Below are 27627 nucleotides of genomic sequence, written 5' to 3' on the forward strand. Positions count from 1 at the left end.
ATACCAGAATACTGCCCTTCCTAATACAAGAAAGAAACAGGCACACGAGTATCAGAGCTGCTTGTTCCTTTGGAGCCCACAATCAACAGGCCCTGATCACCCTGGAGCAGTAAATCCTGTTTAAGGAGAAATGACAGATGGAAAACAATTCCCACAAAGGACGATTTTGGCCCAGAAGAAGACAACCAAGAAAAAAATAAGCTGTGGAAGAACTCACGAGGTCATCTTGTCCAGCTCAGCCACGAGACAGGATTAGTTGTCGCTCCTGGCACCAAATTAGCCCTGGCAGACATTTGTGCAACCACTTCTGCAAGCCGTTCAAACACAGAAGCTCAGCAGCTCTCCAGGTGATCAACCCCATTGCTTTGCAACTCCCCTCCCGCTATTGGAAGCTTAAAGATATTTGATTTTTTCATCAGTTTAAGCCTATTACTATTTGTCCCTTTTTCTGTGGTTTCGCAGAGTAGCCACCTCTCTGCAGCTATGCTTTACATACTTTTCAGCTTTTATTACTCCTCCCAAAATGTGCCTGAAATGCGCCTGAACTATCACAACGTGGCCCGGAGCCTTTCTCCAGTGTTATGCCTCTTAGCATCTGCGGTAAAGGAAGCACTACCATTACTGTCATTATGGTTCCTAAAAGATTAGCACTTCCTCATTATTACTCTCATTGGAAACATTCAAACCCATGTATTTTTAAAACTTGAGTCTAATAAGGAGATACCCAAACTGCAGTTGTATTTGTCATATTCAATGAGCCAAAAATTTAATTAGGTTGAAAACATTATCATTGGCAGCAGCACTTCAGCTCACTAATTGTCATTGCTTAATACTTTTATTTTAATTATTTCTTTTATTGCCAGTCAACTCTCCTCCTTCCAAGAGTTTCTGTGAAGTACATCACTCATGCAGTTTGAAGCAATGTTCAATGAACATGATTCCTTACACACAATTAGAAATTGTCAAGAAAAGTAATTGCTGAAAGCAGATTTGGCCTGCCACACTGCTTTTCCTCACTGATGGCTCTCCTTCAGCAAATGGGAAAAGCTCTTTTCTTTTTCAGAGCACACAAAAGCAGGGGCTCCGTTTCCCCGAGGGTTGCACTGCAGCATCTGCCACCCAGAAAGGCACAGAAAAGATTTTCTAGTGCCATGGATTTTTGAATCCCTGCAGAGTTTCAGAGGACTTTGCAGATTGTAACTTGCTCCTCACCCTCTCGGAAGCGGGGCCAGGGGGAGGAAAAAGAAATTCTCTAATGGTATCACAAAGGGGTGGAATTCAGTTATGGAGGGAGATCACAGTATCTCCTTTGGCAGGAGAGCTCTCACGAAAGCTTCAAGCAAGTGCCATGATTGACAAGTACATTCTGTGAAAATGAACAGCTGCAAATAATGCTTAGAAAGAGAAGTCTTTGGACATCAAATGACATGAAACAGGAATGGAATTACAGGAACAAAATGCAACAAGTACACAGTATCTTGCAGAATAATGCCTGATGTTAAAAGCACCAAAGCTCTCAGCGCTAACTCAGAGGATTGGTGTCCGAGACAAAAGGTGACTGGGCTGAAAGGCAGGTGGTATGTTTACAAACAAAGTAAAATACTGATGCAGAGTCACGGCATGGAATGGATCATTGATTAAACAGATGAGCAATTTGCCACAGTGCATTCGGTGTGCTGCAGGGATATAATAGATGGCTTTGCAAAGTGCTTTGGAATGGTCAATTACACTGTTAAACCATACAGATGTCTGCAGCATCATGAGCTGTTGGAGGACAACTCTCCTGTATTTGTATCTGCCAAAGGGAAAATCTTGCTGTACGGCTTTTTTTTTTTTCAAATAACCAAAGTAAGAGATGGATTTGCATTAAACCTACATGCTCTGTTTTCAGTTTCATCCAAAGTGGTTTATGCTATATTAAAAAATGCGGAACTAACACAACAGCTTAAATGACTTGCTTGCCCTGCTGAGCTTTCCTTGAAGCCCTGTTTTGATCCCATGCGCTGCAGATACTGCCATTTATTCCAATTTTTAGTCATTAATTTAACTAAACAGGAAAAATGTTTTTCCTTCACTCAATAGAGAGCTAAGAGGCTGTTTTATTATTTTACTGAGTGAGGATCGAGCTTTGAGGGACGAAGGAAATGAGTAAAATGAGAGAAAGAATGGGGTAAAAAGCTAAGAAATATTTCTAATTTTGTCATAATTGCTTTCTCCATGGATGATTATGATAGCTATCACTTCTGGTTCACCAGCTTCTGAAGTGTACACTTTATAAAAAAGATAGAGATTTTTCCAACTCATTGGACCATTTCAGAGCAAGCAGTGAGAAAGTATTCAATAAGAGTTGAACTTGGCAATTTATTCAAGAAAAGTTAATGAAACTGTCTCTTCTGGACAGTACAATGCAAAAGTGAACTAGCTGGGAAAGTGCAGCGTATGGCTGAGCATGGTATCTTTGTTTCTAGACTAAAACTACTATTCGTGCAACAGAGATGTGCTTTGCATTTCTTCCTCTATTACGATTAATATTAGTCTTAGTGCAAAACTAAGGTCTTTGAAAATTTTATTAAACTTTAACTCTTCTAATCCAGGAGCCAGGTGACTCATGTAATCAAATGACTACCTGTGGTAGACTTAATCGGGGAAGATTTCTCCCCATGGGTAATGAAATGAGCACATTTCTAAAACACTGTCACATTAGATACCTTTTCTCACTGTAACAGAGAAGTAACTTTCCAAGTAAACACAGCAATGAGGCTTTGAAGGGGTACAGCAGCAAGAAAAAAAGCTATTTAGGTCCTAATAAGAGTTAATGAATGCACTGAGTGGAATTAAGACTTTACATGCAGCAGAAATAAGTAAGAAAAAGAGTTCAAATGGTCCATAACTCAGAAATGTAATCATGTGCCTTTTCAAGCACATGAGCAATTCCATTAAACTAATCTGCTGTAATTGCATTAAGCTCAGAGAGACTACTCATATGCTTAAACTCAAACATATGATTAATTATTTCCCTAAAAGAGGGCCCAGTCAAGAAGAATGGATAATGCAAACAAATGTATGCATTTAAATGTTTCAAGATATTTGATTCAGCATTCTATAAACTAAAACATTCAGATTAGCTTTTTGGTTGAAAATCTGTTCCCTGGATGCAAAATATTCTCAGAAAGCGGCATCTGAATTATGACACACAATTATTTTGCTGAGAGTCAATAACTAATTGTCAAATAAAAGATTCAAATATAATCAATCACAACTAAGTGAAACAGCTCATATTGTATACGTGTTCAATATGCTTCAGAAAACAATACAAAAAGCATGTTCATAAGTAAATTCAAGTAGTAAATAGGAACTGATAATAATTCTTTGCTCAGCTCTTACCAGTAAACTGCTCCTGCAGAATTAAAGTTTCAGACGCTAAAAAAGTGAGCATTTTCACACACACACAAAAATTCCTACAACGACCAAATACTTACTGTTCAGACTGTTACAGGAGTCTATTATGCATTAATTAGCATCTCTGATCATATACCGTTTAATTAATTATATTCATTTTGCCTTGAATTATTGGGTATTTTGCAGTTTACGTACCATATAAACTTACCCTTTTATGCTGCTTCTTCAGTTTATCCTACGTTTTATTTTGGGGATGCTATTATTATTTACTTTAAACAAACAAACAAACAGACATGTCCACACCAGTATCCCTGAAACTAGAATAAAAAGTTCAGCGAGATGCTGTCTGGTATCTCCACTGTGACAAGTAACATCTGAACCTGAAGAAGTCAATCAGCCCATAATGTACTGCACTTTATTCTGAGCAAAATGTCAATGAGGATGATGAATACTAAATTAATTTTATGATAAAAAAGAATTTTGTTCACAACTTCCTTTTCTATTTCGGCTTTTAAACACGTTCAATGGACGCTGCCTTCAGAGCAGAGCACTGGCTCACCCTGATGCATATTCTGTACTCGCATTTGAGTCAGCATTTGAGAGGACCTGTTGCCATATGGAAAATCAGGAACAATTACTCTAAATAATTACATCAGTTTATTGCTGTCTGTTGCCAAGAGAAACAAGTCTTGTTGGTAATATCCACTTGCGTTGCCAAGTAACTTAATCTTTAGGGAAACTAAATACGCTGCAGTACTAGCACTTCTCTAACAATAAATATCCTTTCTAACTGATACCATCATGGCTCATAACTGCATCTTTGTTCTGACAATTTCCTAAGGTAATCTCTGCTCAGTTACGGGTTGATGGCCTCAGAGGTGTGAGTTATCACACCTGGTTTGAGACGTGCAGGGATGGTATCTGAGTACGAGCTGGGCAGTCTAGGCTTCCCTCAGTCGCTGGGGAGAAATCAGGACTTGTGAGGCAAGTGAGATGAACACTTAACAGGCGAGATCAACTGCCTGGCAGAAGCACCCATTTCTCCATTGATCAGGAGTCCAGGTGGAGGTGTCGGCTTTACTGAGCTCTAAAGTCAGGGGGGATGAATCCAGGTCAGGCGCTCTCCACCCGGGCTGCCAGCGGAACTGGAAGCCAGCCCTTGTCAGCCTGATTAAACTTCTCCTTTGGCAGCAAAGCCTGGCAAGGGGCGAGCCTGATGATGAGCCTGTTCTGTAAAACCTGTAGGCTGGGATTTTCAGGCTACAACGGCTGCTCATGTCTGAACTCAACAGCAGCTGGGAGTGGGAGGCCTCTCATTCAGGTGCTTGGATGCAGATACGAATATTGTCCTGAGTTACCGGGGAAAGGCGAGCTGGCACTGGCACCTCCCTCACGCTGCTGCCACAGGCACGTCTGTCCTTCTCCAGCCAGTTTGGCTGTGCCTTTCAGTTCGTTATCACTTGTAAGCTTCGAAATCCTGCTGTTTAAGTGCTATCATCCAAATCGTTGCAGACAGCAACTTACTGTTTCTCATTGTGCTTTCCACTTAAATTTCATTCCAGCTTGAACAGACAGCACTGAAATCCCTGGTTTTTTCCCTCTCAAGTTTATTGGATTGAGCAGGCTTCCTCTCCACGGCTCCTTGCACCACAGTTCTCATTTTCTTCTGTCTTTGGCTTTCTGAAACCATGAACACAGGCCTAAAAAAAACCACTTCTGCTTTACGTACCACTTCACTGCAGCAAACAACTGCAACATGGGGACAAAGTGCTTTCTTGTCTCACCAAAATCACGCTGTGCCATTTTAATTCAGCTGTGTTTCTAAGTGCTTGATAAATTCTTTCAACATATTGCAGTTTCCCCCATAGCTAATATCAAATGAACTGCACTATTCAGATGGATGCCTGACAGGCCCTTTGTTTAAGGCTCATATTACATAAAGCATTTTACAGTCTTCAGTGATTCCTCCCTAAGCCAAACGAACTTGTTAATTCAGAAACTACCTTGTATTCCTTGCTGACAGCGACTTGACAGAAACTACAGCGCTTATTGCGTTTTTCTGATTTTTCTGTGCTCTCTGTCACTGATTCGTTTTGCTGTGCTTATCCACTCGCACATGTTAACAACCTCTAATCAACATCTAGGATCCCTTAGTGGTTGGAGGCATGTTTTTTTTCACTATGAAAAACATTTCCCGTGCAGCTGTCAGAACAGAACCCCCTTTTGTTTTGTTCTCTTCTTTTTTGGAAAATGGTACCATAGACAGAATGATTTCACACTAGACATGTAAACTTCTCACCTGTATAAGCAATACTGATGACAAGAAAATGAAATCCAGTGTTACAAAAGCCTTAATATTTCTCTTTTTTCCAACAGACCCATTGCTTTCTCCATGCCATCCTCTGTACATGAAACTAATTCATCATGCCTCACCGCCACATTGAATCAGGGTGTAAATATTAAGATCTGATTTGGACAGCTATTTATGCCCTTCTCATTTCAAATTTCTTCTGAGGACCCATTTCTGTAAGGATATCTACAGAAAAAGAGCTATTCTGTATGTTCTGTTTACCTTCAATTATATTTTATTGAATTAATTTAATCTATGAGGAAAGCTGTTCTATCAGAGCATATTGCTGCTTAACCAATAATTTAATTGAATGCTTCCAGATATATCTTCCCATTGATTATCATTTTTCTCCACCACCATCGCTTTTGTTAGGTCAAATCCTAAAACTGTATTTTAAAAATTACTTGGCACAAGGAGCATCTCTTAGCCAGGGTGTCTGGAGAAGTCACATTTTCAGTACAGAGCTCCACCATTCCAAATTTACAGCAGAACATATACTCCTGATTAAATGGATTTCATCTTTTTCCTAGACCAACCATTCATAATTGTTTTACTTATGTACACACACATAGTTTTCTTTTAAAAATTAATATACATTAGTGTGCAGGGTACAGTGTGTATTGAATCAATTCTTTGTAATACAATTAAGGAAATATCTAAGTACATAGAGCAATCTGTGTAGCTCCTTTTCTATTTATGGAGGTTGTTCCTTTGTCTTCATAATTCTAATAGTTTATACAAATTGGCATTGGCAATATACAGTTATTTGCTTCCTAAAGTTCTATATTTCCTTTCTATTTCTGAAGGTCACAGGGACTCAGCCAAACCTGAAACAGTCATTTTAATTCCCAGTCTCTTCATTTCACTGCAATGTAATTGTCTTATAGATTTTTTTGTAGACTTATTTACTCTTTTTCTTTTCCTGTTGGATAAGTATACAATAACTAAACTAACTTCAATTAGGTAACTGTCACCAGTATTTAAAACTTAATGGCATTTTAAAAATTGCATAAGTAATCCAAGCATAAAAATTATTCTTTATGATACTATTTCAAAGCAGTGGCATCAAAGCCTTATCATACAATAGCCCGTGACTCAGAAACATTAAACACAAACCATCATCACATTTTTCTTCTACCTGAGTCACATATTCCTTGAGTTATATACAGTGTCCTTTTTATATTCAGATTAAAGCATCTTCAGGAGATGCAAAATAGAATATTCAGCATCTTAATTTAAATTCAGTGTATTATCTTCTTAGCTACCCATATGTAATTCTATAGATTTTAGAAATCAGAATTTGTCCTTGTGTATTCACATGTAGCAATGTGTCTACCTTACGTTTCCCCTCTAGCCTTGCTAGCGCAGTATTTTAAAGACGATACACTCTCAGAGACCTCACCATCCCAAGAGGTCAAGGCACCTTGATATAAAGACACGCTTGAATTTAAGCACACATTTAAATCCAGCGTAAGTCCATGTGCTTCGCACTAACAAGAGAGTTTTAAAGATAAGCATATGCCTAAATATTATGCTGAACTGGGGCTAGAAACAAGGTTTATCCTCTGAAGGAGCAGAATATTGCAATACCCCAGTACAGATTGACAATGCTCTGTGAGAGTCACCTTTGAATATAGCAGGAAGAGGAAGGTCTCCATTAGTAAAAGGGAAAATCATGAATTAGCAAATGCTGGAGACTGTAATAAGCAGGAAAACACTTTAACTCATGCTGAACCACAGGTTTCATCCTGTGCAGCATTCGGCTTTCATAAATCATAGGTTAACTGGCTGCATTCAAGAGAATGATATGCTACCTTTAACATGATTTGCTTTTTACTAAAGAGGAATGATATCAGAATTCTGGGAGAAGTCCATGATACATGTCTGTATGATATAACATTGCTAGTGTGAGATTATTAACTTGTTATAATATAATTTCAATGAGAAAAACTTACTTGAAGGCATTGGCATCTCCGTGGACCTTATAGTTGTCTGCACTGATTCTTGAGATAACTCTTGTGACAGCAATGAGAATACCAATATTGACCTGAAGAAGAAGAAGGAACAAGACTTGGTCAGGAAAGTAAGTACTGGCTGAGTCGTAGGCGACACCACCCTAGGAGTGTATTGTACAAATACAACAGAAAATAAGAACTTTGCATGTTGTATTTATTTGGCAAAAGAGGTTTCCAATTTTGGACTGGTATAGTTTGACCCTTGACAATGGATTTCCCTTTCCCCACAGTGGGCAGCTCTTGCTTGTGCTTTCTTTCCTTCAGGAACAGTCAGTCCTTGTCTGTTTAGGGTAAGGCTGGATTGATACATTGCTTCTCAGCTAAAGAAGTGCTCAGAATCCCTGCTGTACAAATAGATACCCTAATAATCTACTACCAGCTGACAAATTAGACAAGAACTTCAGTGAACAGGGGCATGAGTCTGCATGCTCTTTGGTTTTGTGTTTGCACGTGCACAGACTTCAGAAAGCACCTTTCTCGCTAGACTTCACAGAAACAATTCCTGTTTCTTACCAAAGTCTCCTTGCAATTTAAGCACAAGATTATTTTAAAACAGCAACGAGGAAAATATGTTAAGCCTGAACTCTGTTCTTCAAAAGCCCTGCTCTTTTTGATGTCAGGCCCAGCAGAAACATCAATAAAATGAAAACTCCCACCAGAAAAGTAGGAAATCTTGAAAAGACTAACACTGAAAATCTCTAACAAAAGAGAGTTTGCTCTGGAGTCACAGGTGAAGAAAGAAGGAAATCTTTATCACTCAAAGGAAATGTGGCAAAGACTGTCTTGCTGTGCAAAGACCTTGGGTTTAAAGAAAAAAAAAAAGAGAGGAGAGAATGTGAAAGACGTATTTCCCCCTTCCTGTCCAAAGTTACACATCAGCTACGAAGCTGATATTTAGCATCAAGTTAAGAACAAGGGTACAACAAAAATATCCTGAACTGCAGGACAAAAAGAAAGGAAAGACTTCAAAATACTGCTGTTGCTCAGTTAAAACTCAATAATCATACTCTATTTTGAGATAAATACCCAAATTCTGAGGATGAGAGGATGAATTAAAAAATGTTTAAGTTTGATGATAATGATTTCCTTGGTATTTTTCAAATCTTCTGACCATTCTTTTAATTTTAGATTTCTAAGGGCAGATCATCACCTGTGTAAAGTAGGAGCATAGCTCTGCCACGGCTTTTTAACCCATCCAAAGAATACCCTGTGGAACCTGACAGCTTTTCAATTACAAGTGTACTTGTTTAGTCAGCTTTGCAGAGATGAATAAGAGGTGAAACTCGATGGTCGTGGGATCATTTTCCCTATTCCTACCAAATCATATTTTGTAAATATCTTTATAAATTGTTTGAGGTGATAATGAGCATTTTTGAGAAACCCACTTATATGCTAAATATGCATGTTGACTGAAGCAGCAAACGATGAACATGAACAAGTTACACTTTCTCTTCTCTTTCTCTCTTCTCGTTCTCCTCCAAACGCTCCAATTTTCTGCTGCATGTCCACCAAATGATCATCGTTATTACTCCAGCTTTTCACGGGAATTGCATAGAAAATTCCTCTCTGTACTCTTATCTTCTTTCCTGACACATTATCTTCCAGCTGCCTTTTTAAGTCTTTTATCCAAAATATCAGTCTCCCCTTTTGACAATTCATTGTGGATGTCTCACTGACAGCTCAAGTTCACCCTGGCACAGTTGCTCCATGATCCCTTTCTCTGATGACTGCAGACAACAGCACACTCCTGCCAGCCTCACAAGCGCTTAACCTTAATGCTTTCTTCCATTCCTAATTCTTTTTAGATACTCCTAGATTTTGCTCTCTGCATAGCATTTTTAAAAATATGCAGATTATGCCTAAACAATGCATATTCAAACACTCCCGCAAAAAATCCAATGAAGTAAAAAAAAAAAAAGGATGAAACCTCATTCTTCAAATTCTGAATTTCCTACATCTTACAAAAGTCAATGAAAGTTATGAACGATAAGCACCAACAAATGAACATTCGAATCTTGCAAACTCTCACTCAAACTGGACATGAGCCCTAAGATCTGGTCATGAAAACAGGACAAGCAAGATAGTCTCAAAGAAGAAAAATTAGTTGGTTTTCTAAAGCACAAACTGTTCAGCATTTCTAGCTGAATTTTAATTTCTTTATATAAAAGAAATTAAATTGGAAATTAATTTCCTAAGTATTTTGGATGATCTCAAGTGGAAATTTAAAAAGGCCTTAAACTTCTTCTCTTGTGCAGTCAGTGTGACTATACCCTTTGCAGGGTTCATTAGTAATATGTTTAAAAGATGAGAAGGAAACACTGTAATCTCACTGCTGATAAAAACCAAGGTACTTGTAAAATTAGCAACGAACCATTACACTCAAGTCCCAAAGTTCTATATTTAAATTTCCTGAACCACTTGAAAATTTTTGTTTAGGTATTTTGAGAAATTAGGGTAATCTCATCCAGCCTAAATAAACAGATTAGCTACAATTGCTAATATTGCTAAACAGATTGCCAATATTTCAGTAAGTAAAGCATGGAGGTATCTCCACTGCCCTTATAATGGGAAACCAAAATACAGCCACTGAATTGTTCCTCCAGTGATTTTTTTGGCATCTGATGTAAATACTTTGCCAATGATTTGAATAGCAGAATGCTTAGTTGATGAAACACTCATTATGCTTTAACCTATATCAGAATGTTCAAACTAGGAGAATAAACATTTAGATAAGGGAACTGTATATAATTCCTATTTTTCACTTTTCTGAAAGGCCAGATTACCTGATAGTTGCAGTTATTTTGCCTTAAAATTACAAAGGAACTTAGAATATTTTTGCTTGCAGGTACTAGCCACACTCTACTTTTCAAAAAAATACAGCTAGTAACATTAGCGCTTGTTTCCTAGCTCACAGGACTCCTTTCAAGGCAGCTTGTCCAACCCCAGGCACTTGCAAGTCTCTGCGAAATCCGCAGGAGCTGCCAGTTCCCATTATTGTAGGCTTGATCCAAAGCCCACCAGAGCCCGTGGAAAGATCCCAATGACATCAGGGAGCTCTGGCTCACTCTAGTGACAACTTCATCTGACTAAAAATTGTCGGATCAGGAAGAGAGTTAAATGAGTAAAAAGGACCTCTTTCAATGTCTTTTCTCATCAAAAATTCATCAGACCAGATACAGTGAGACAAATTCTTTCCCTCACTTAGTTTTTTTTGCACGGCTTTCACCTAGATTTCCTCCAAGCCTCATGAGATTTTTGTTTCTTCTTTAGTGCAGCGCGGAAATCCCATGTGTAAAACCCTCTGATGTGGTGTGTTGCATCCTAGCCAAGAAGAGGCTTGGCAGCACAGAGGAACTAAAAAAAAAAAAAAAATGGATAAAACATATTGCCTTAATTAAATCCATTGACCAGCTTTCCTCTAAAACCACAAACTATTTTAGGCTCCACTTCAGTTTCGGGCAATGGTACAGGGAGTTATAACTGACTCTTCCAATCTGAGGTTTAACATACTCTCTCACGGTGCGAGTTAATTTGATCCTTATCATGACATCATTAGTAGCACACCAACGCTGCAAGTTGTTGCAGTTGCAGCCCATTGCTAGGTCACATCAGAAATCATTACTGGGTATTATGCATTTCCAAACATAGCTAGTCGATTAAATTAGATCGATGTTGAAATCTGGGAGAATGATTTTGGAAAGCCTGATTCCATTCTTAGCTATCCCAGAGCAGCTACAGATGGAATAGACTAAATTGAGTTATTTTAGACTTCTGTGTACATGACTTCATATTAATGCATGTAGTATCATGCCAGTCAGAGCTGAATATCAGAGCAAAACTTTGAGGTTGGAAAAGAAATAATAAATAAAAGGTGTAACAGATCCCTGACTTCTACGCTTTCCTAATATTAATCCTAATTTTTAATTTCTTACAATCTGTCCCCTTGTTCGAAAAAATGTTGCATGCTTTCCTGTTGGTTAACTAAGAAGAAATTTAATTTTAAAATAATGAAGGAATTTCATTTTGAAATAGTAAAAATGCTCATAACTGAGTGCTAATAAGAAAAAATGAGAAGCTTCGCAGCTGTGGTCTGTTCATTTGTGCTCTAATCCACCACAGCACTTAAGTTTGTGCTTGATTTCAATGACTCTGAGGAATCCTACCGTTTCAGGGCCTTTAAACACTATGGGTCCAATTCTGTCACCTTTTCCCATGACAAATTATGTCTAATAAGGGACACAAATTGTCACTTCTCAATCAGTGGGCCTACCTGCAGAGTGAGATGCTATTCAACATACGAAAATGATCCTAATTCTGCACTGGTACATAAAGGTATGAATAAATACGATGAGGCAACAGAAATAAATCGTGTATGATCAGCAGGTATAAGGGAGGGAATATTTTTTTATATATAGAACACTCATAAGCAAGTACCAACTGAAGACAGTGAGGGCAATCTCAGCCTGGCACCCGAGTTCCACGGAGTCCCATCTGAAGACAGTAGTTACAAAGCTGATGTCCCCACAGCACGAAACTGTTAGAAATATGCTAATGAAAATCATTTAGCTCCATAAAAGTGCTGTTTATCAGAAAGACTTGTAAAAAACCACCAGGAAGATAACAACTTAGAGGAAAAACAATAGAAAGGACTTGCCACTGCAGCCCAGTATCTCCCCCCAATGGATTGTTCAGTCTGCAGCACGCCCACTGCTCTGTGTACACAGATGCTTTCCACAGAATTTCCTTAATTCTGCCATATCTATGGAAACACACCAAGGCAGCAGATGGTTGATAACAAACAAAGCCTTCTGCCAGAAGTTTTAATGTCTTGTTCCAAAAATTCAGGTGCTTTGTCAAGTTTTTTTTCCTTTGAAAACATGTCCCAGGCCCACTTTGGCTGAGATTAGTTTGGTTTTCAAATTAATTGCAACAATTTTTTTGTGAAGCTGCCTTAAGAGGATGCAATAGAGGCTTGAGTGTTGTGGTTTGGGGGTGAGGGAGAGTGATCTTTAAACCTTAAGATGCATGTAGAAGCCAAAAGACCTACACATAGAAGGAACTATTTCTTTCATCACATCCCTTGACTCAAACCCCAAGGAAAGAGCACTTTGGGTATGGGAATCCATATACTGCTGGGAGGTTCTGTGAATTACTCCCCAGAAAAGTATGTGTGAGTATTTTTTCCCAGTCACACTCCCACCACATCATTCTGTTTTAAGGCTCCGTGATGTCTATATTGCCTGTGAGGCTGTGGCAGGACAAAAGTAGACTGTGTCTGCCTACTCTCTAGAGAGTGGGAGTTGAAAAGAGCAGTCTCCCTGTTTTCTTCACAGCATAATCCTTTTTCTTGGCAGAGAGAAACTGGATGGAAGTAGTCAAAAACTGCTTTTTGAGATGTATTTTCAGAGCTAAACACTAATTCATGCAACTAGTGGCTAATTCGTTATTTACAGAGCACAGGCACACATGCACACACAAAATAGTGTTTAGCCTTGTTATTTCCCTATAGGCACTAACACATTTTTCAGCTAGCATATTCAATGCCCAGAGAGAATAATTTGTCAGCTAGCTTGCTGCTATTTTGGGCAGAGCTGGGTTTAGGCTATTTAACAAATTGCTCTACGTGGATCAACCTTGTGAGCTCATTTTTAGTCTTTCTCAAAATATTTGTATCCCTACAGGAATATAACTTGAGCTGCATGAGTATTATGTATCATAAGTGAGAGCCAGACACTTAAACCCTTCCTTTCATTGGCAAGCAGCTACGCATGCATTGTTGAAGGCTGTGCTCACTCAGGTGAGTAAGCACTTCACTATCTGGCATGTTTTGATTAATATCATCTTTGGACAGCAGCTGGGAAAGATTTGATTTTACTGGTTGCACCTCATTTCCTCCTTTGCTGCTGAACAATGGCCAGAAAGCAAGCGCTAATGTGCGAAGGAGACGTTTAAATATTAGATTATTTTAATTGCTCTCCAATCATCAATATCTACATATCTTTGAATATAAACTCACATACAGAAGGCCTGAGGTACAGGCCAAAAAGAAATTAAGATTCTTGGAACAAAGTCTAGAGCTGTTTAGTCAGCTCTAATCCAGTGATCGACACTTCTTATTTACATGTATATGCTTTCACTTCAGTAAAAGAAATTCTGCCTTTCCTGCACAGGGACTTTCCAGTGTTGTCATTAATAATTTGATTAAAATGCTAACATGAGGCAGTTTCTGCCACATCAATAGAGCAACTATTTTCATTGTTTTCTTAATATATGTTTATATAGCCTATTTTTTCAGAGGCTGTACCTTGGATGGAAGGTGCTGGATTAGGCTGGGCTGAGCTGCCTAAAAGAGGTGCTGATTTCACTGTCTCCCAGGCAAATGTGAGGATGTCCACTCAGCTGCGGTGTAAAATTGCCTGTGATGGAAAAGGTCAGCCAAGGAGCCACCTTCTGCTTGCCAAATAGTTATAGAGATGTGATAGTTATAGAGATATGCAATGGTAAGCACTAGTTCTATATGTATAGCTCTCTTTCCTCCCTTTGGCTTGTGAGCAGGATTTGTGGGTTTTTTCTGTGTGATGAAATTTGGGGAAGTTTCTTTGTGCTTTCCATGGAAATCTTAGCTTTCTTAGGGAAGTACAAGGTACAGTCAGTGGTTCCTTTTGATGCTCCGCCATGCAAGTAGTCAGGATCTTATTTTACCTGACCCTCCTTAAACACCATAGCACGCAGACTCTGGTCGAGATTTGGGCTCATGTCTTTAAAATCTAAGTAAAGCTTTAAAGACAACTTGATTTCACTAATCAGTGAGTCTATTCCATGTTCATACTGTCACTCTGACGTTATAACCTGCAGCAAAAATCGTAGATAACCTGACCAATTAAAGTATTGGAAACAGTGCTGAAGAGGAATAACCTCCCACTTCATCCCTGCAAACGCCCCTGACTCTTTAAGTAATCACAATGATTAAGCTACAACTCACTGTAATTTAATGTGTGGGCATAATTAAACTGCTGCAGAGCATTCATGTATCAGCATCAGAGCCATGAACCCGCACTCTCCCCTGGAAAGATGATGTTCATTGTAGCTGGCAGAGGTGTCTGCGGCAGCCACCCGAACCCCGGCAAACTCGCCTTAACAGCCCTGCCTTGATCAGCCAGACAAACTGCCGTACCTGACATCGAATTCCAAAACCAGAGGAATAGCACAAATTCCTTATCACTATGAGAAGGCAGGTGCAGCTTGTTACCTTCCCCAGAACGCACCCAAGGGGTGACAGTTCATGCCGTTGTTTTAACCCACTCCTGCTAGCTGCTGACTGCTTGCAAACTCTGCCGATGATCATCCTCACGGAGGGCACTCGGCTTTACTGGGAAAAGTGAGCTCTCTGCAAGCCAAAGCTTCAAATACCAGTGGGGTGGAATCAGCCTTTCAACTTGTACTGGTGTGTATGAAACACAAACCACAGAGCTTGTTCTTTTGGGGGATCTTTCTGAGGATTATTAAAACTCCCAAGATTACTCGGTTCTACAGAGTTATTAATGGCCCCAACAGGGCTGTTTCAGAAGAGGGCTGTCCCAGTATTTTAGGTCACATTTTTCTCTGGAAGAGTGAAATTAACAGTGTGAGAATTAATATGCATAAACTAATACACAACCGTGTAAAACACAAAACTTGGAGGAGGGAAAAAATAAGTCTGGATCATTCATCTCTGTCGTTCGATCAGTGTCACTGGCCTGGCCCAGGGACTGACATCAGACCTTCAGCTACTCCTGCTGTGTGGCTGACACAGACGTGCCAGGGAAACGGCGGCAGCCGTGGGTTTACCTACCAGAATTACAAACAACGCCGGTGCCACAAAAGCCCAGATTGCTCCATTCTCTAGTGAAAGCCAGCAGCTGCGGAGAAAAATCAGAATGATTTTAGATGAAACACACGGTCATTTAATTAATAATGTTCTTAATTAAAAAAGAGGCTAAAAGAGAGTGCAAAAAGACTGATGAATTTTAAAAGCAAGAGACATGATAGAGCATCAATAAGAAGCTCCTTCTCCCCTCGCACTTGGGGAATCTGAGGCAGGATCTCATTTTGATTTGTATCTTGCAGAGAGTCAGTGACAGCTATCTGCCCCAGCACGCCTTCAAATAGCATTAGGGGCGGAAAGATGGGAAGAAAGGAAAGGTTTTATTCACTATTTGTTGTTCATGTTACCTGTATCACAGGCACTCATTTCAGTGCTGTGAGCACTGTCATTGTAGCAGGAGACAAATTGAAGCTCTCCCTGCCTTGCCTGGCTGGTGGTGAGGAAGAGGCTGGGAAACAGGCTGTCCGCTTTACATGTCTTTCCCGCGGCAGTGACGATATAAGCTAGTTTACCACACAGAAAAAATAACCCTTGCTCCAAATCTTTTGCTTACATTATGGTAGGATTGAATCCTATGCGTTTTTTTCAGATAAATTTGCTTTTTTTTTTTCCCAAATTAGAAAGGAACTTAATTTTCAAATATTTTAACAATATCCATAGATCTTCAATGTTTAGCTGCAGTTTTCTTCAAAAGATTAAATACCTTTAATCAAAGATTCTTCTCATCTTGTTAGAAATGTTTCATCCCGCGCTTTACTCTCTGCATGTGGTAAGCCCGGAGCTCACTGTAGGAGGCCTTATGCCTCTGCAGCAAAAGGGAAAAATAGGCAAAACATCTCAGGAGCTTTTTGTGCATCATCTCAGCAGTGAAAAGCTGAGGCTTCTAGGTCTAAGAATATGCCTATACAACAGTCATGCTTTTGCAGGCTCTCTCCCCTACTCCTCAGCAGGATCCTGCAGAACTACGTCCCTGTTAACAGATCTATGAGGTTTTCTCCCCATCAGACTTTTCATCCTTATTGCACCTGCAGTGAAGACATTTTCATACTCACTTGCCACTTTCTCCATAGCTGTCTAGGGATGATGTTGTAGAAATTACACAAATCACCAGTGGGCAGCCTGCAAAAAGGCAAAGTCGGTGCCAATATCAGTAAGAAAATTACATCTTCCAGTAAACCCTGCAAGTTCAGCTAAATTTCATATGGGCAACAGAACAGCTCAGAGTAATTTTAGAATTAAGTCTAACTTGACATGCTCCTGCAGCTGTGTAATACAACGTGTTTTAATCAATTAATGTCAGACAAACAAAATGTCTTTTCAATAAAGTACTAGTTTAACAGTTAAACTGAATTAGTGCTAATTTCATTGACATTCATAGACCTTTTTCAGCCTGGTTTTTGTTTATCTAATTTCTGTCTCTTGCTGTTCAAGCAGTGATACCCTGTAGAGCAATATCAGGCTTATTTTAACCACTTTCCCCCAGGTAAGTGCACCTTGTTCAAGAGTCCAAAACAATCTGGAAAACAAAGTAGAGTTTCTCACAGGGGTGCATGACTAGCAGGCGAGAGGACACAAATGGCGACACTTAGTTCCCTAGAGCATCACGCACGGCAGCGAGAGACAGTTATGAAGAGACAGAAGCAAATTAAGATCCCACTCAGATGCCCAACCAAGACTTATTTTAACATAAATATGTAACAGCTCCACAAGATTTCTATGTTTCAAGTAGACTATGTTTCCAGATGGGTTTTGACAGCTCCAGTGTGCTGCATCCTGGGAGGTGGAGGAATGCCTTACGGGATTAGGCAGGAATTATACGACAGCAGACAATTATGGTCCTGCTGTCAGGGGGAGCGGCGTGTCTCTGGCCCTCAACACTGCGATACCCTGTTGTGCCACTTTAGCACAGCTTTCCAGGCCAGGAGCTGGAGAGGAAGCGAGGTTTTTCTTACCAACAGCTCTAAATATAGTAAAACCTCATCCCTTTAAATATTAAATGATTGTCTGTTAATTCCTGTATGATTTAATAAAATGTGAAGGTTTAGGCTTTTATCATCGTATAGAATTTAATAACCAGATCCCAGACAGAGTATTATACATGATAGACTGAAGTTTCAATTTTCTTTTTAATTCTTCAGGTTTTCTGCATGAGGCTTTTACAAAATTCTCTGACAAGCAATTTCTGCTTAATCTTACCAATATCATCCTCACAAAATTCTGTAAAGTTTTCCTGTACTGGCAGAACTACTGTTTTTGGACGAAGTATTTTCGTTCTTTAATGATTGTGGCTAGAAGCACCTTGTATTTATAAAATAAGAAAGATACTCAGTAATTAAGAAGCAGCATCTACAGGCATTGTTTAGTCTTAGACTTTGAAATCCATTCCGCAGGATGGAGTTTAATATCCCATGAACTTGATTCTGCTGTCCCATACTTGTCCAAATCAGGAATAACCCCTTAGAAGCAATATTTGTGTAAGATCTAAGCAAAGGCAAAATTTTAGTTTACTACCACATTTGTCTATTTAAGAAAGGAAATTCCTACACACATTTGAACAAAATCAAGAATAATTATATTCAACAGAGCAATTAAGCACAGACATGAGCCTATCTGCTGAAACTCGGTCTGCCATGGATACGTGAGCTACCTGGACTAAAGGTCCCACAGGTATGTCTACACATTCCCAATCTCATCTTCAGTTGCTGACTAGACGTTGTTGATTGGCACTGTGTGTCTTCTGATGCAAGTTATCTTCCCATGGCAGGGACTTTGTCACAGAAGCAAAAATACCTGTGCCCAACTAACTCTTCTTTATACTTTTAGTCTGCCTTTTTTTTTTTCCCAAGTCAAATGCGGGATATTCAAAGGATTTAGCATGACTCTTTATCAATTTTAAATGGCAGCGAAGAAGAAAATTAAATACAGAGTTCCATTGGAAGATAATAAAACGCAGATGAAACATAGAGCAGTCATCTGCATAAAAAGCTGTTAAGTCAGTGAGAATAAACTGGTCTGCAGCCAATAGTGCAGTGTTTGCCTTTTCTTTGCATTAACAAGATATTAAATAGATAATGGCAATGGGGGCAGAATCAAGGCTTTGTTATAGTGAAATTAGAGTATTTTTCCTTTAAGAAACAACCATTCAATAAATTCCATAAAGGTTGGAAAAAATATATTTAGCCTAAGGGGATCATAAGATGTGATCTGGACTGAAGAATTGACATATGGATTATATATTGTACACAAAAGTAAGTGTGTTTGCTTAATCTTTTGTCAGTAATAATTAGATAAGAGCTGTGAAGTTTAGTCTACACCCATAATAGGTAATGTTAATGTTGTGCTGGCAGTGGTTATCATCTATGAAAGAATTATGGTTATGGCTTTCTACTGTATCTGAATGTTTTCTCAGTTAGCAGATGCTACAAATATGCTCACCAACCCTGCTCCAAATCGCCAAATTTATGATGCAACAGACCATGCTTTCCAGAGCACAGTATCAGATGAAAATGTTCTAGCACACCTTTCTGGCAGCTGATCTATGGCATTGGTGGCATCTGTGTCTCTGTAGTCCTAGAGCAATACAGCATCCCATTCAACTGGGGTAAATGAACCCACATGGAGCCGTGTGCTGCTGCAGCTCAAGTTCGTCGGGTCCCCAAGCCAGCTAATTTAAAGCTACCTCCCAAACTTGGCATCAAAATACAGCCTGCAGAGCAGGCATAAACTGCTAATACCTGGCACAGGAAGCCCAATAACACAGTCCTTGCTCAGACAAAATTCTCCCAAATACAGTCACTAGGGTGAAGACTAAAATGAATGTCAGCTAGGTCCTTTTCCTCAGCATTAAACTTCACATCTAATCTATTTGCTTTGTGTTTCTGAGGCACTAATGATAAATGAAATGGAAAATGCCTGTAAACCTGTATGCTATATGTTGAAAGCTTCTGTGTCTTCTATACATAGCAAAAACACATACAGGCTATAGAAACTCTGTGGCAGACAATTCAAAGCAATTTTAGGATATTAATTCTCAAAAGGCTAAATATGTCATTTATTGAGAAAGATGAAGCATTAGACAGAAATGAAAGTATATTTCCTTCCAATACTGAAAAGATCTCCCATTTGTTTTGTAGAAGTTAATTTTCTATGATTTTCTTTTTCTTCTGTTGTGTTACACCGTATCTACGCGGAAGTCTGGGACTACACCAAGCAACAGCAAATAAACAATTTAGGTCTTTTGGCAGCTCAGAACAAAATCTTCATTCTAAGGCAGTCTCTAAAGGAAAGGAAATTGCCTGATATAGGAAAACATGTTAAGGCCAAGGTACCACAGCAAAATCTCCAGTATCACAAACTGTATCATCAGCGTCCCACAAATGGGTGGGTGGGAAAAGTTTTGCTACAATAATCTGTGTGTGTTATGCTGAATCACCAAGGCAACAAAGTATTTTTTTCCCCCAATCAATCTCAAGGTTGCTTTAAAGGTAGGATATTTTCACCTTCCTCAAATTGTTCTTCTTTTGAATTCCTGATAACTGCCGTCTTTGAGGTAATTTTAGCACCCGTGGGACTAAAGGGGATACACAGGAACCTCAATCAACCCTGCACATTTGGTATCCTGTCTCTCTGATTACTGCTGAATTCATTTTACAGGAGTAATATCTCTCAGAAATCTCAATAAATGTTACGAGGTCAGTGATACTCAATGTAGAGTTCCTTGTCCCTATCTCCTCTCATTGCCTCAAGTTTCAATTTGTCATTAATATAGACTTTGCAAACTTTTACACATGTACCTAGCCCAGTTTTTCCTGCTTAAATAAGAGTGATGGGTCTGGGTTTTTAAATTGAGGACTGGGGTTTGTCGTTATTCTAGCAACTATGAGTTTGTAAAAGTCAAATGCATTCACACTTCAATTAAAAGCAAAGAACAAAGAAATGAACTATCTGTTTTGACTAACATGAGATGAGACATCCTTGTCTTCAACTTCTTTCAACCATCTTTGGTCAGTATAATAATAAGCTAAGCCAAAGTGTAAAAAAATGGCCATTTTTATTAGATACTGGAGAACGTATATCTATTATGGTCTCCAGGAAGGCACAAGAATGCTTGACTTCCTTTTGACAGTTGCATTCAGTGCAAACTTACCCGCATTTTAAGAGCCAAACAAAATAATTTTAGGACAAAACCTTTTTAGCCTCTTTCCCCAGCCTTGCAAGACTTCTACTTAGATGTGGGAATTTTATGGAATATATATAACTTCTTTCTCTTGTACTTTCATCAAGTTCATGAAGGAGCAACCCAAACTCTATCCCGTTGAACATGAGCACACACTGCTGCTAAAGGCAGTCCTGATGCTTGATCTCTAACTAAACATTTCTATTCTTATTCAGTGCCCATATGCTAACAAAAGAGAAAGTTGGGAACTGACAAACCTGGGTGTCCTTTTAAGCATTTAAGTAGCAAACACTGCAGTGTGGATTTTCTCTCTAAAAACATCATTATTCAGCAACAGCTATTACCAACTGAATGAGCATTAGAGTTACATACCAGGCAGTGAGTTGCGATGCTGTTGACTGAATGAAGGTTTTCCTGATACTTACCAAGAGATAAATAATTTGGAATGCGGTTGCCTAGTTAAATTACTTCAGGCATGTTTAGACACACTTGCAGCAATGACGTAATGTCAGATATGAGTAAGGAAATTTAACATTTAATTCAAATGTAAATACTCTGGGCTATACAGAAAAAATAAAGCAATACAAACTACTTTCCCAGCAACACAGTAGATTTACTGAATTTCAGAAGACATATTTTTTTCCAAGTCATTGTAGGAATAATAATTGGAACGTGCTTTCCAAAATTAAAATCTTGTCAAACAAGAGGTTTTGAAAGGTTTACACAAAGAAATGTATTACTGTTATATGGATGATGTCTTCCACTATCTGCCTCCAAAAGTACTTTTGCTACATTTAAGAAACAGAGCTTGCCACCAGGTTTCTTACACAATCCTTGCCAAGAAGATCATTGCTAGAAGAATTGATATAGAAACGTCTACTGCTAGTGCTTCCTGTATTTTGCTACATACATCTATTTTGATGACAAATACCTACTGTTGGGCCTGAGGGATTATTGTCCAAAGCATTGCTCAAAATACCACTGAAGAGACTTTTTAGTAACCACATTTAACATCCCATTGGGTCACGTACTAATAGGCTATGTACTCATTGTGCTAATTACTACTAATTGAGTGGTAGCAATCATATTGCAATGAAATGAGGCAAAATGCAACATTTAGTACTAGTCATATTGCAGTCAGACGCTGTGTTTATCCTTGTGTCTTCTAAATCACTTTGTAGATCACTGCCATTTTACAATAAATAAACCTTACACAAAATGCCAGAAAAAAAAGGGTGAAAGTGGATTGCAGCACATATAAATCATTAATTTATTTTCATAAGGTAATTAATGATTGATTGTAAATTGACTTAATCAAAGCATCTGCTATAAGCAAATACCCCAGTGAATTAAATGCCAGTTCTTATTATTTTATTAACTGTTGTGACTTTTAACATAATATTTCTGAAGGAGAAAGAGTTCTCAAGGGCTTATAAGAACATTCTCTTTGGTTTGATCCGCTTGGATTTGTATTAAAAAAATCAACAAGAAACTTCTCTTAACATCAGCATGTTTCTCTACATTTAGCACTGAATCTAGAAGAATCTACAAATCTCCAATGTCTTCAACCCTCAGCCGCTCTAGATTCTCTTACTTTTGGGTCTATGTGCATGAAAAAGATTAAAAAAGATTAATTACTCCACTTAGCCGGTTTTGAGTAGTGGTTTTGGAAAAAAAAAAAAAAAGGAAATATTTTACACAACTCTACTAAAAACTCAGCAAAACAGCTTTTAAATCTTTTTAGCAACCAAAGCTTTAAGGTCCATACTTGTTGGCATGTTGGCCATTCCTTAAGAGAAAAAAAACTGTCTTAAAGCAACCAGGATAAGGACACTTGTATGTGATACTTTTGAACCTTTCACAGAGAAACAATGTGGGCAAAGAAAAAACTTCTAACTAATCAAACTGCAGTTTGTCCCCTCAATCTAGCAGATATCATGTTCACCAGAGGACTGTATCAAATGGCCCTTAGACAGAACTGCTAAGAAGGAGATTTTAAAATGAAAGAGAAATGATGTACAGAATAAAAATGCCATATTAAAAAAAGGACAAGTAGGCAGCTCTTGAAATATATATATATATATATATATATATATATATATATATAAAAGTGAACCGCATTACTATCACCCAGATCTGCATGGTGCCAATAGGTATTAAATATTCCAATTATGACTGCAGTAGGTCTGTATTATTGATATAATTGGTTTTCATTCAGCTTCCAAATGAATTTGTGGAGGGAAAGATAATGCGTGTTTTAACATATTTTGAATTTATCTGTAATTACATAGATATTCCTTTGCTATCTTTTTACATCTCTCCTTTTGACTCAATGTATGAGGTTTTCTTCTTCTTCTAAATGTGGAGGTTTGTCAAGCATCATTGCTGTACTTCCAGGACAGAGAAAGCAAGCCAGCTTTCATCTGCTGTGGAGAGCCCAGAACAAAATATTCCGTTTCGATTCCTCAATAGGCACACAGATTATGCTTTCGTTACTGCATACAAAAAGCTGTGAATTGTTATCTGTGAGACTCCTGTGTCATAGGATTACTTTTTTATTCTTAATAATAATATTGAGGTTCTGTACAGCCTTTTCAATCTAAGGATTTCAAGGCACAAAACATCAACTAATGAAGTCTTGTGATACTCCTGTGCTACTGCGCCAATTTTTTATGTATGGATTGCAGAATACAGATAGAATAAGCCAGTATTGTGAGTTAGAACCAAAAAAAGAACATACCAGTGCAGTGAGACCTCCCTCCCACCCTCCTGCTATTGATTTGGTAATTAAGGATCTGGAGTTCAATGCAATGGAATTAGGTTTAGGGACTATACATTTTAAAGTCTGATTACAGTCAGAAAAATTATGCATTTTCTTATCCAACAGACCTACTCTCAGTAAGGCAAACTATGATCATAAGATGACAATTTTACATATGCTTCAGAATATAATCTTGTCCTACGGTGAGGAGACTTAAAGCAAGCAGCTACTAAATGCTTACCCCATCCAATTCCGTAGTAATATAAGTGCTTGCTCTCTTCTGACCCAAATACTTTGATCACCATACTGTAAAGATGAAATCCTTCCACCAGCATCCATGCAAAAGCACTCAGGAAGAAAAAATGAAGGAGAATGGCCAAGATCTTGCAAGGCACCTAAATCAAGAACAAAAATTAATACATTACTACTTCGTGATGCAGTCACATTGGTTTTCCAATGTTTTTTAAATTTCTGTATACACGCTAATTTACACGCTAAATGCTAAATCACTGGAGTAAAAGAGTCTTAAAAACTAAGCACTAGAGAATTTAATTTTTCTACAGCATTTTCAGATAACTTCAGAGTAACAAATCCTCTTACCTTTTAATAAAAAACAAAAACATTGCCAAATGTGATGTGGAAATCCAAACTGATATTTATTTATAGTAGTAGAAGCAATACACCTATTAAAGTCTATAAAATATTTAAGAATTCAAAACTGAAGGGTCGACATCCTGTTGCTGAACCTGTAGTAAATACAGAAGAGTCAAAGAAGTACGGGTACAGGCATTGTCCTGTACCCTCCTCCCTGTGACGGTAGAAAAACCAGCATAGTTCATGCCTCATTTTCTACGAAGAACTGGTAGAAAGTCAGTGGATCAGTTAAGCTTGAGCGAAACATGGGAATTTTAAAATAAGGTGGCATGTTGAACCTCCTCTTTAGTTACACTTCGCCACGTGGCTTTCCTACTTTGCTGTTCTTCATATTAAAAATAGGACAACACACAAATTAAATCACATTGTATTCCAGTGTCTGTCTGTCCTGGTTAGAAACTCTGTAAAAGTCTCATATGCTCCTCCATCAGCAATACTAATACAGACATTTCAAAAAATTATAGCAAGCCATCATTGGCTCTTGAGTCCTAATTGCTCTATGGTGGGCATCTAGTTTACCCGCCTGTTTGAATTCTCAATTTCCCATAGTTTGAAGTATGTACCAGCTGTATATGAAGTCATATTTGACAAGAACACATCTAGTGATTAAGGCAAAGAACCGAAAGTCTTCTCTGTAGGGTGTTTACAGACAATTCAAACACTCCTTGATAGTCCTTTATTCGCTACGTGCTATCAAGATTCTGGAAATAGCAGCTAATACGAAAGTTTAAGCAAGAGCAGAATACCATCTAGAAAGTGAGCCTACCTGCTGTAAACTGGACTATCTGTTTCAATTTAAACTATAACATGTTTTGAAGTGAAACAAATGCTGCCCCACAAGAGAGGATGGCAATGCAGCAAGAAGTAAAAACATCCTCTTGAGTCCTGTTTACACCCACCTCAGTGCTATGGCCCACTGTGGGCTGCAGAAGATGCAGTCTGGGCTCAAGACCTGGCTTTTCCTTCAGTTGCTCCTCAAAGAGATCTTTAAATTTTTCTCTAAGTCTCCTATCAGCCTACCTTATGAAAACAGGAAAACCTAATCCTTTCTTCTTCCCCACTCCTCACGTATTTGCACAGCACGTTCTCCTTTCCCCACTAATTGCTTTTCGAGGATGTCTCACCACGAGTGGTTTCGCCCATCATACAGTAATTGAACAGATGTGACTGCCAATGATCTTACCACAAGATAACCTTCTTTGGTTTGCTTTCAGTTAAGGCACATTTTAAACACACTTTTGGAACGAGTCCCAGCTGTATCTCAGTTTTGCATTTTGTAGCATACTGATGATGGTCATTCTGCTCTAGCTGTAACATCCCTTCTGTGACACCCACAGAATCTCAGAGGGGTTGCTTGCATGCAGTCCATGTAAATGGGAAGACTTTTTTTTTCCTCAAGGTTTCCTTTCCTCACCTGGACAAGTCACAGTAAGGTATCCAAGCAGGTGGAGTCTGTGTACTGAGGAAGCATTACTAGTAGGAACCAGTTTGTTGCCACAGTGGTCTTCAGATGTTAATAATTAGTTCCCTTTGTTGCATTAGCTTAGCTGCCCTGGGATGGCATTTTATTCTTTTTGTTGATGGTTCATGATTTTGTACACTAATGAAAATTAAAATGTCGGGACTTGATAGCATAATGAAAATTGAAGCTTTCCCGAACCTTATCACTTATACTCAGCTGGTTCTGTGCTAGTGCAAGGATATTCTAATGCAATCTACTGTGACTACATGTATTAAAAAGCAGTAACTTTGGTTTTAATTCATGTAAGTGAGATCTGTAAGTGTTTTAGTATTTCGCAATGTAACATACTGACATATAACTAAACCAGATTTGCTTATTGACAAAGACTGTAAAAACCTTTCCAGTTGATTTTATCATAAGGCTATGAAATCCATTTTAATGCTTTTTGATTTCTACCAGATTAGTCCACTAAAATAAAAATGCAACACAAAGCTCACTTACAAGCTAGTTCTGTCAAATGGATACTTTCCAATTTTTGAGTAGCCAAACAATATGAATCACAAAACAGCAGAAGAATAAAACATAGTGAAGTAGCAGGAGGCTGGTCTGTATATAATTTTATATAATACTGAGTTGCAGATTTTTACATAAAATCCATAGCAAAGTACTCGTTCTGTACTTGTGTCTTAATTATTACTTTGAAGATACTCTTAAATGACAGAATTGCTTTCTTGGAAAAGCCATTGAAAAGCTGAGACTATATATTAAAAACAAGCAGGTGTCCCTTGCTGTATCATATGATGCACTCTACTTTTGGTAGAATACCTGTAAAAAGATAGATCTCATTACTGTTACTCTTACAGTTGACTACTTGTGAGTCTGTGGAAATAGAAAAGTCAGTTCAGCCAGCAGCAAGGCCTACCATGTTACAGCTGTTGAGAAAGTAAAGCAGACTCTCAGAAAGGCCTCTCAGAAAATAAGTCATTTGTTTACTGAGGACAGTCTTAAAACAGATAGGTAAATTTGCATACATTTTCTAAATTCAGCTTATAATAGTGTTTTCAATTTAAGTGGCAATCTTACTGCATTATACAGAACCCTCTGAAAATGTCCTTCCTGCAATCTATATGCTGCTTTGATACACAGTCTGGAATTTCTGCAGATACATATATCATAAAAAAAAAAGTAGCTCATTTCATCTCTGTATTTGAAAGTGTTTTAAGCAACGCCATGCAGGAGTACTGAGTGAGAAACGGCTCAATACACTGATGCAGAACCGCAGATAGTAGACACATTAAATTTTCCAGTTGTGCTGGAAAAACACAGTGCTGCCTAACACACTGTCCTTCAATTTTCATTTTCCTATGTCTGCATAATACTTCACTTTCTCCCACAAACATGCTCAGGTCTTTGAAAGACTTTAGTAGCCTAAAGATGGTTAATTATTTTTAAATGCACACTGCTGTTTGGGATTCTGGTAAAAACAACGTTGCTCTCTAGTCTATAGCAGAGAGCAAGTAACTAAGACAGCAAACGTCTCTGAAGAAACAAATCCATCTACTGCTGAAAGTCTAAGGGAAGTCATTAGACTGGCATGCGGATAGCAAAGATATCTTAAGGACTTGGCAGTACAGAAAGAAAATGCTGTGTGCGAAGATATTTGCTTTCTCTAGAAGAAAGATATCCTGGTTTCAGGAATAATTGCCTTCCTGGAATATGTCGTCATCATTTAGGACTACTGTTTTAGCACTACTGACGTTGGGTATCAAGGACCAGCTTTTAAAAAAAAAAAAAATATGTTCTTGAATGTATCAGAAAGATCAAAGTCGTATTTGTGGAAGTAGAGTTTTGTGGTTAAAAATTACTCCTACTCTACAAAAGGAAAATTGCTGTAGTATAAATTGTAAATGATTAAATAATACATCTGGAATTACCAGGGGAATACT

At 38.3% G+C, this 27627-nt stretch overlaps 1 protein-coding gene across 1 annotated transcript in view; it reads right to left on the bottom strand.

Moving 5' to 3' along the window:
• Positions 1 to 27627, bottom strand: part of ADGRD1 (adhesion G protein-coupled receptor D1) — a 160289-nt gene that overhangs the window by 22727 nt on the left and 109935 nt on the right. The window contains exons 20-23 of the mRNA XM_075168135.1: positions 23807 to 23960; positions 16681 to 16747; positions 15596 to 15662; positions 7705 to 7796 (exon numbers count right to left, since the gene is read on the bottom strand). Of these exons, the coding sequence (XP_075024236.1) occupies positions 7705 to 7796; positions 15596 to 15662; positions 16681 to 16747; positions 23807 to 23960 (380 nt within the window). The remainder of the gene's footprint in view (positions 1 to 7704; positions 7797 to 15595; positions 15663 to 16680; positions 16748 to 23806; positions 23961 to 27627) is intronic.

The sequence above is a fragment of the Calonectris borealis genome, chromosome 18, assembly GCF_964195595.1.
Source record: "Calonectris borealis chromosome 18, bCalBor7.hap1.2, whole genome shotgun sequence".
Taxonomy (NCBI): Eukaryota; Metazoa; Chordata; class Aves; order Procellariiformes; family Procellariidae; genus Calonectris; species Calonectris borealis.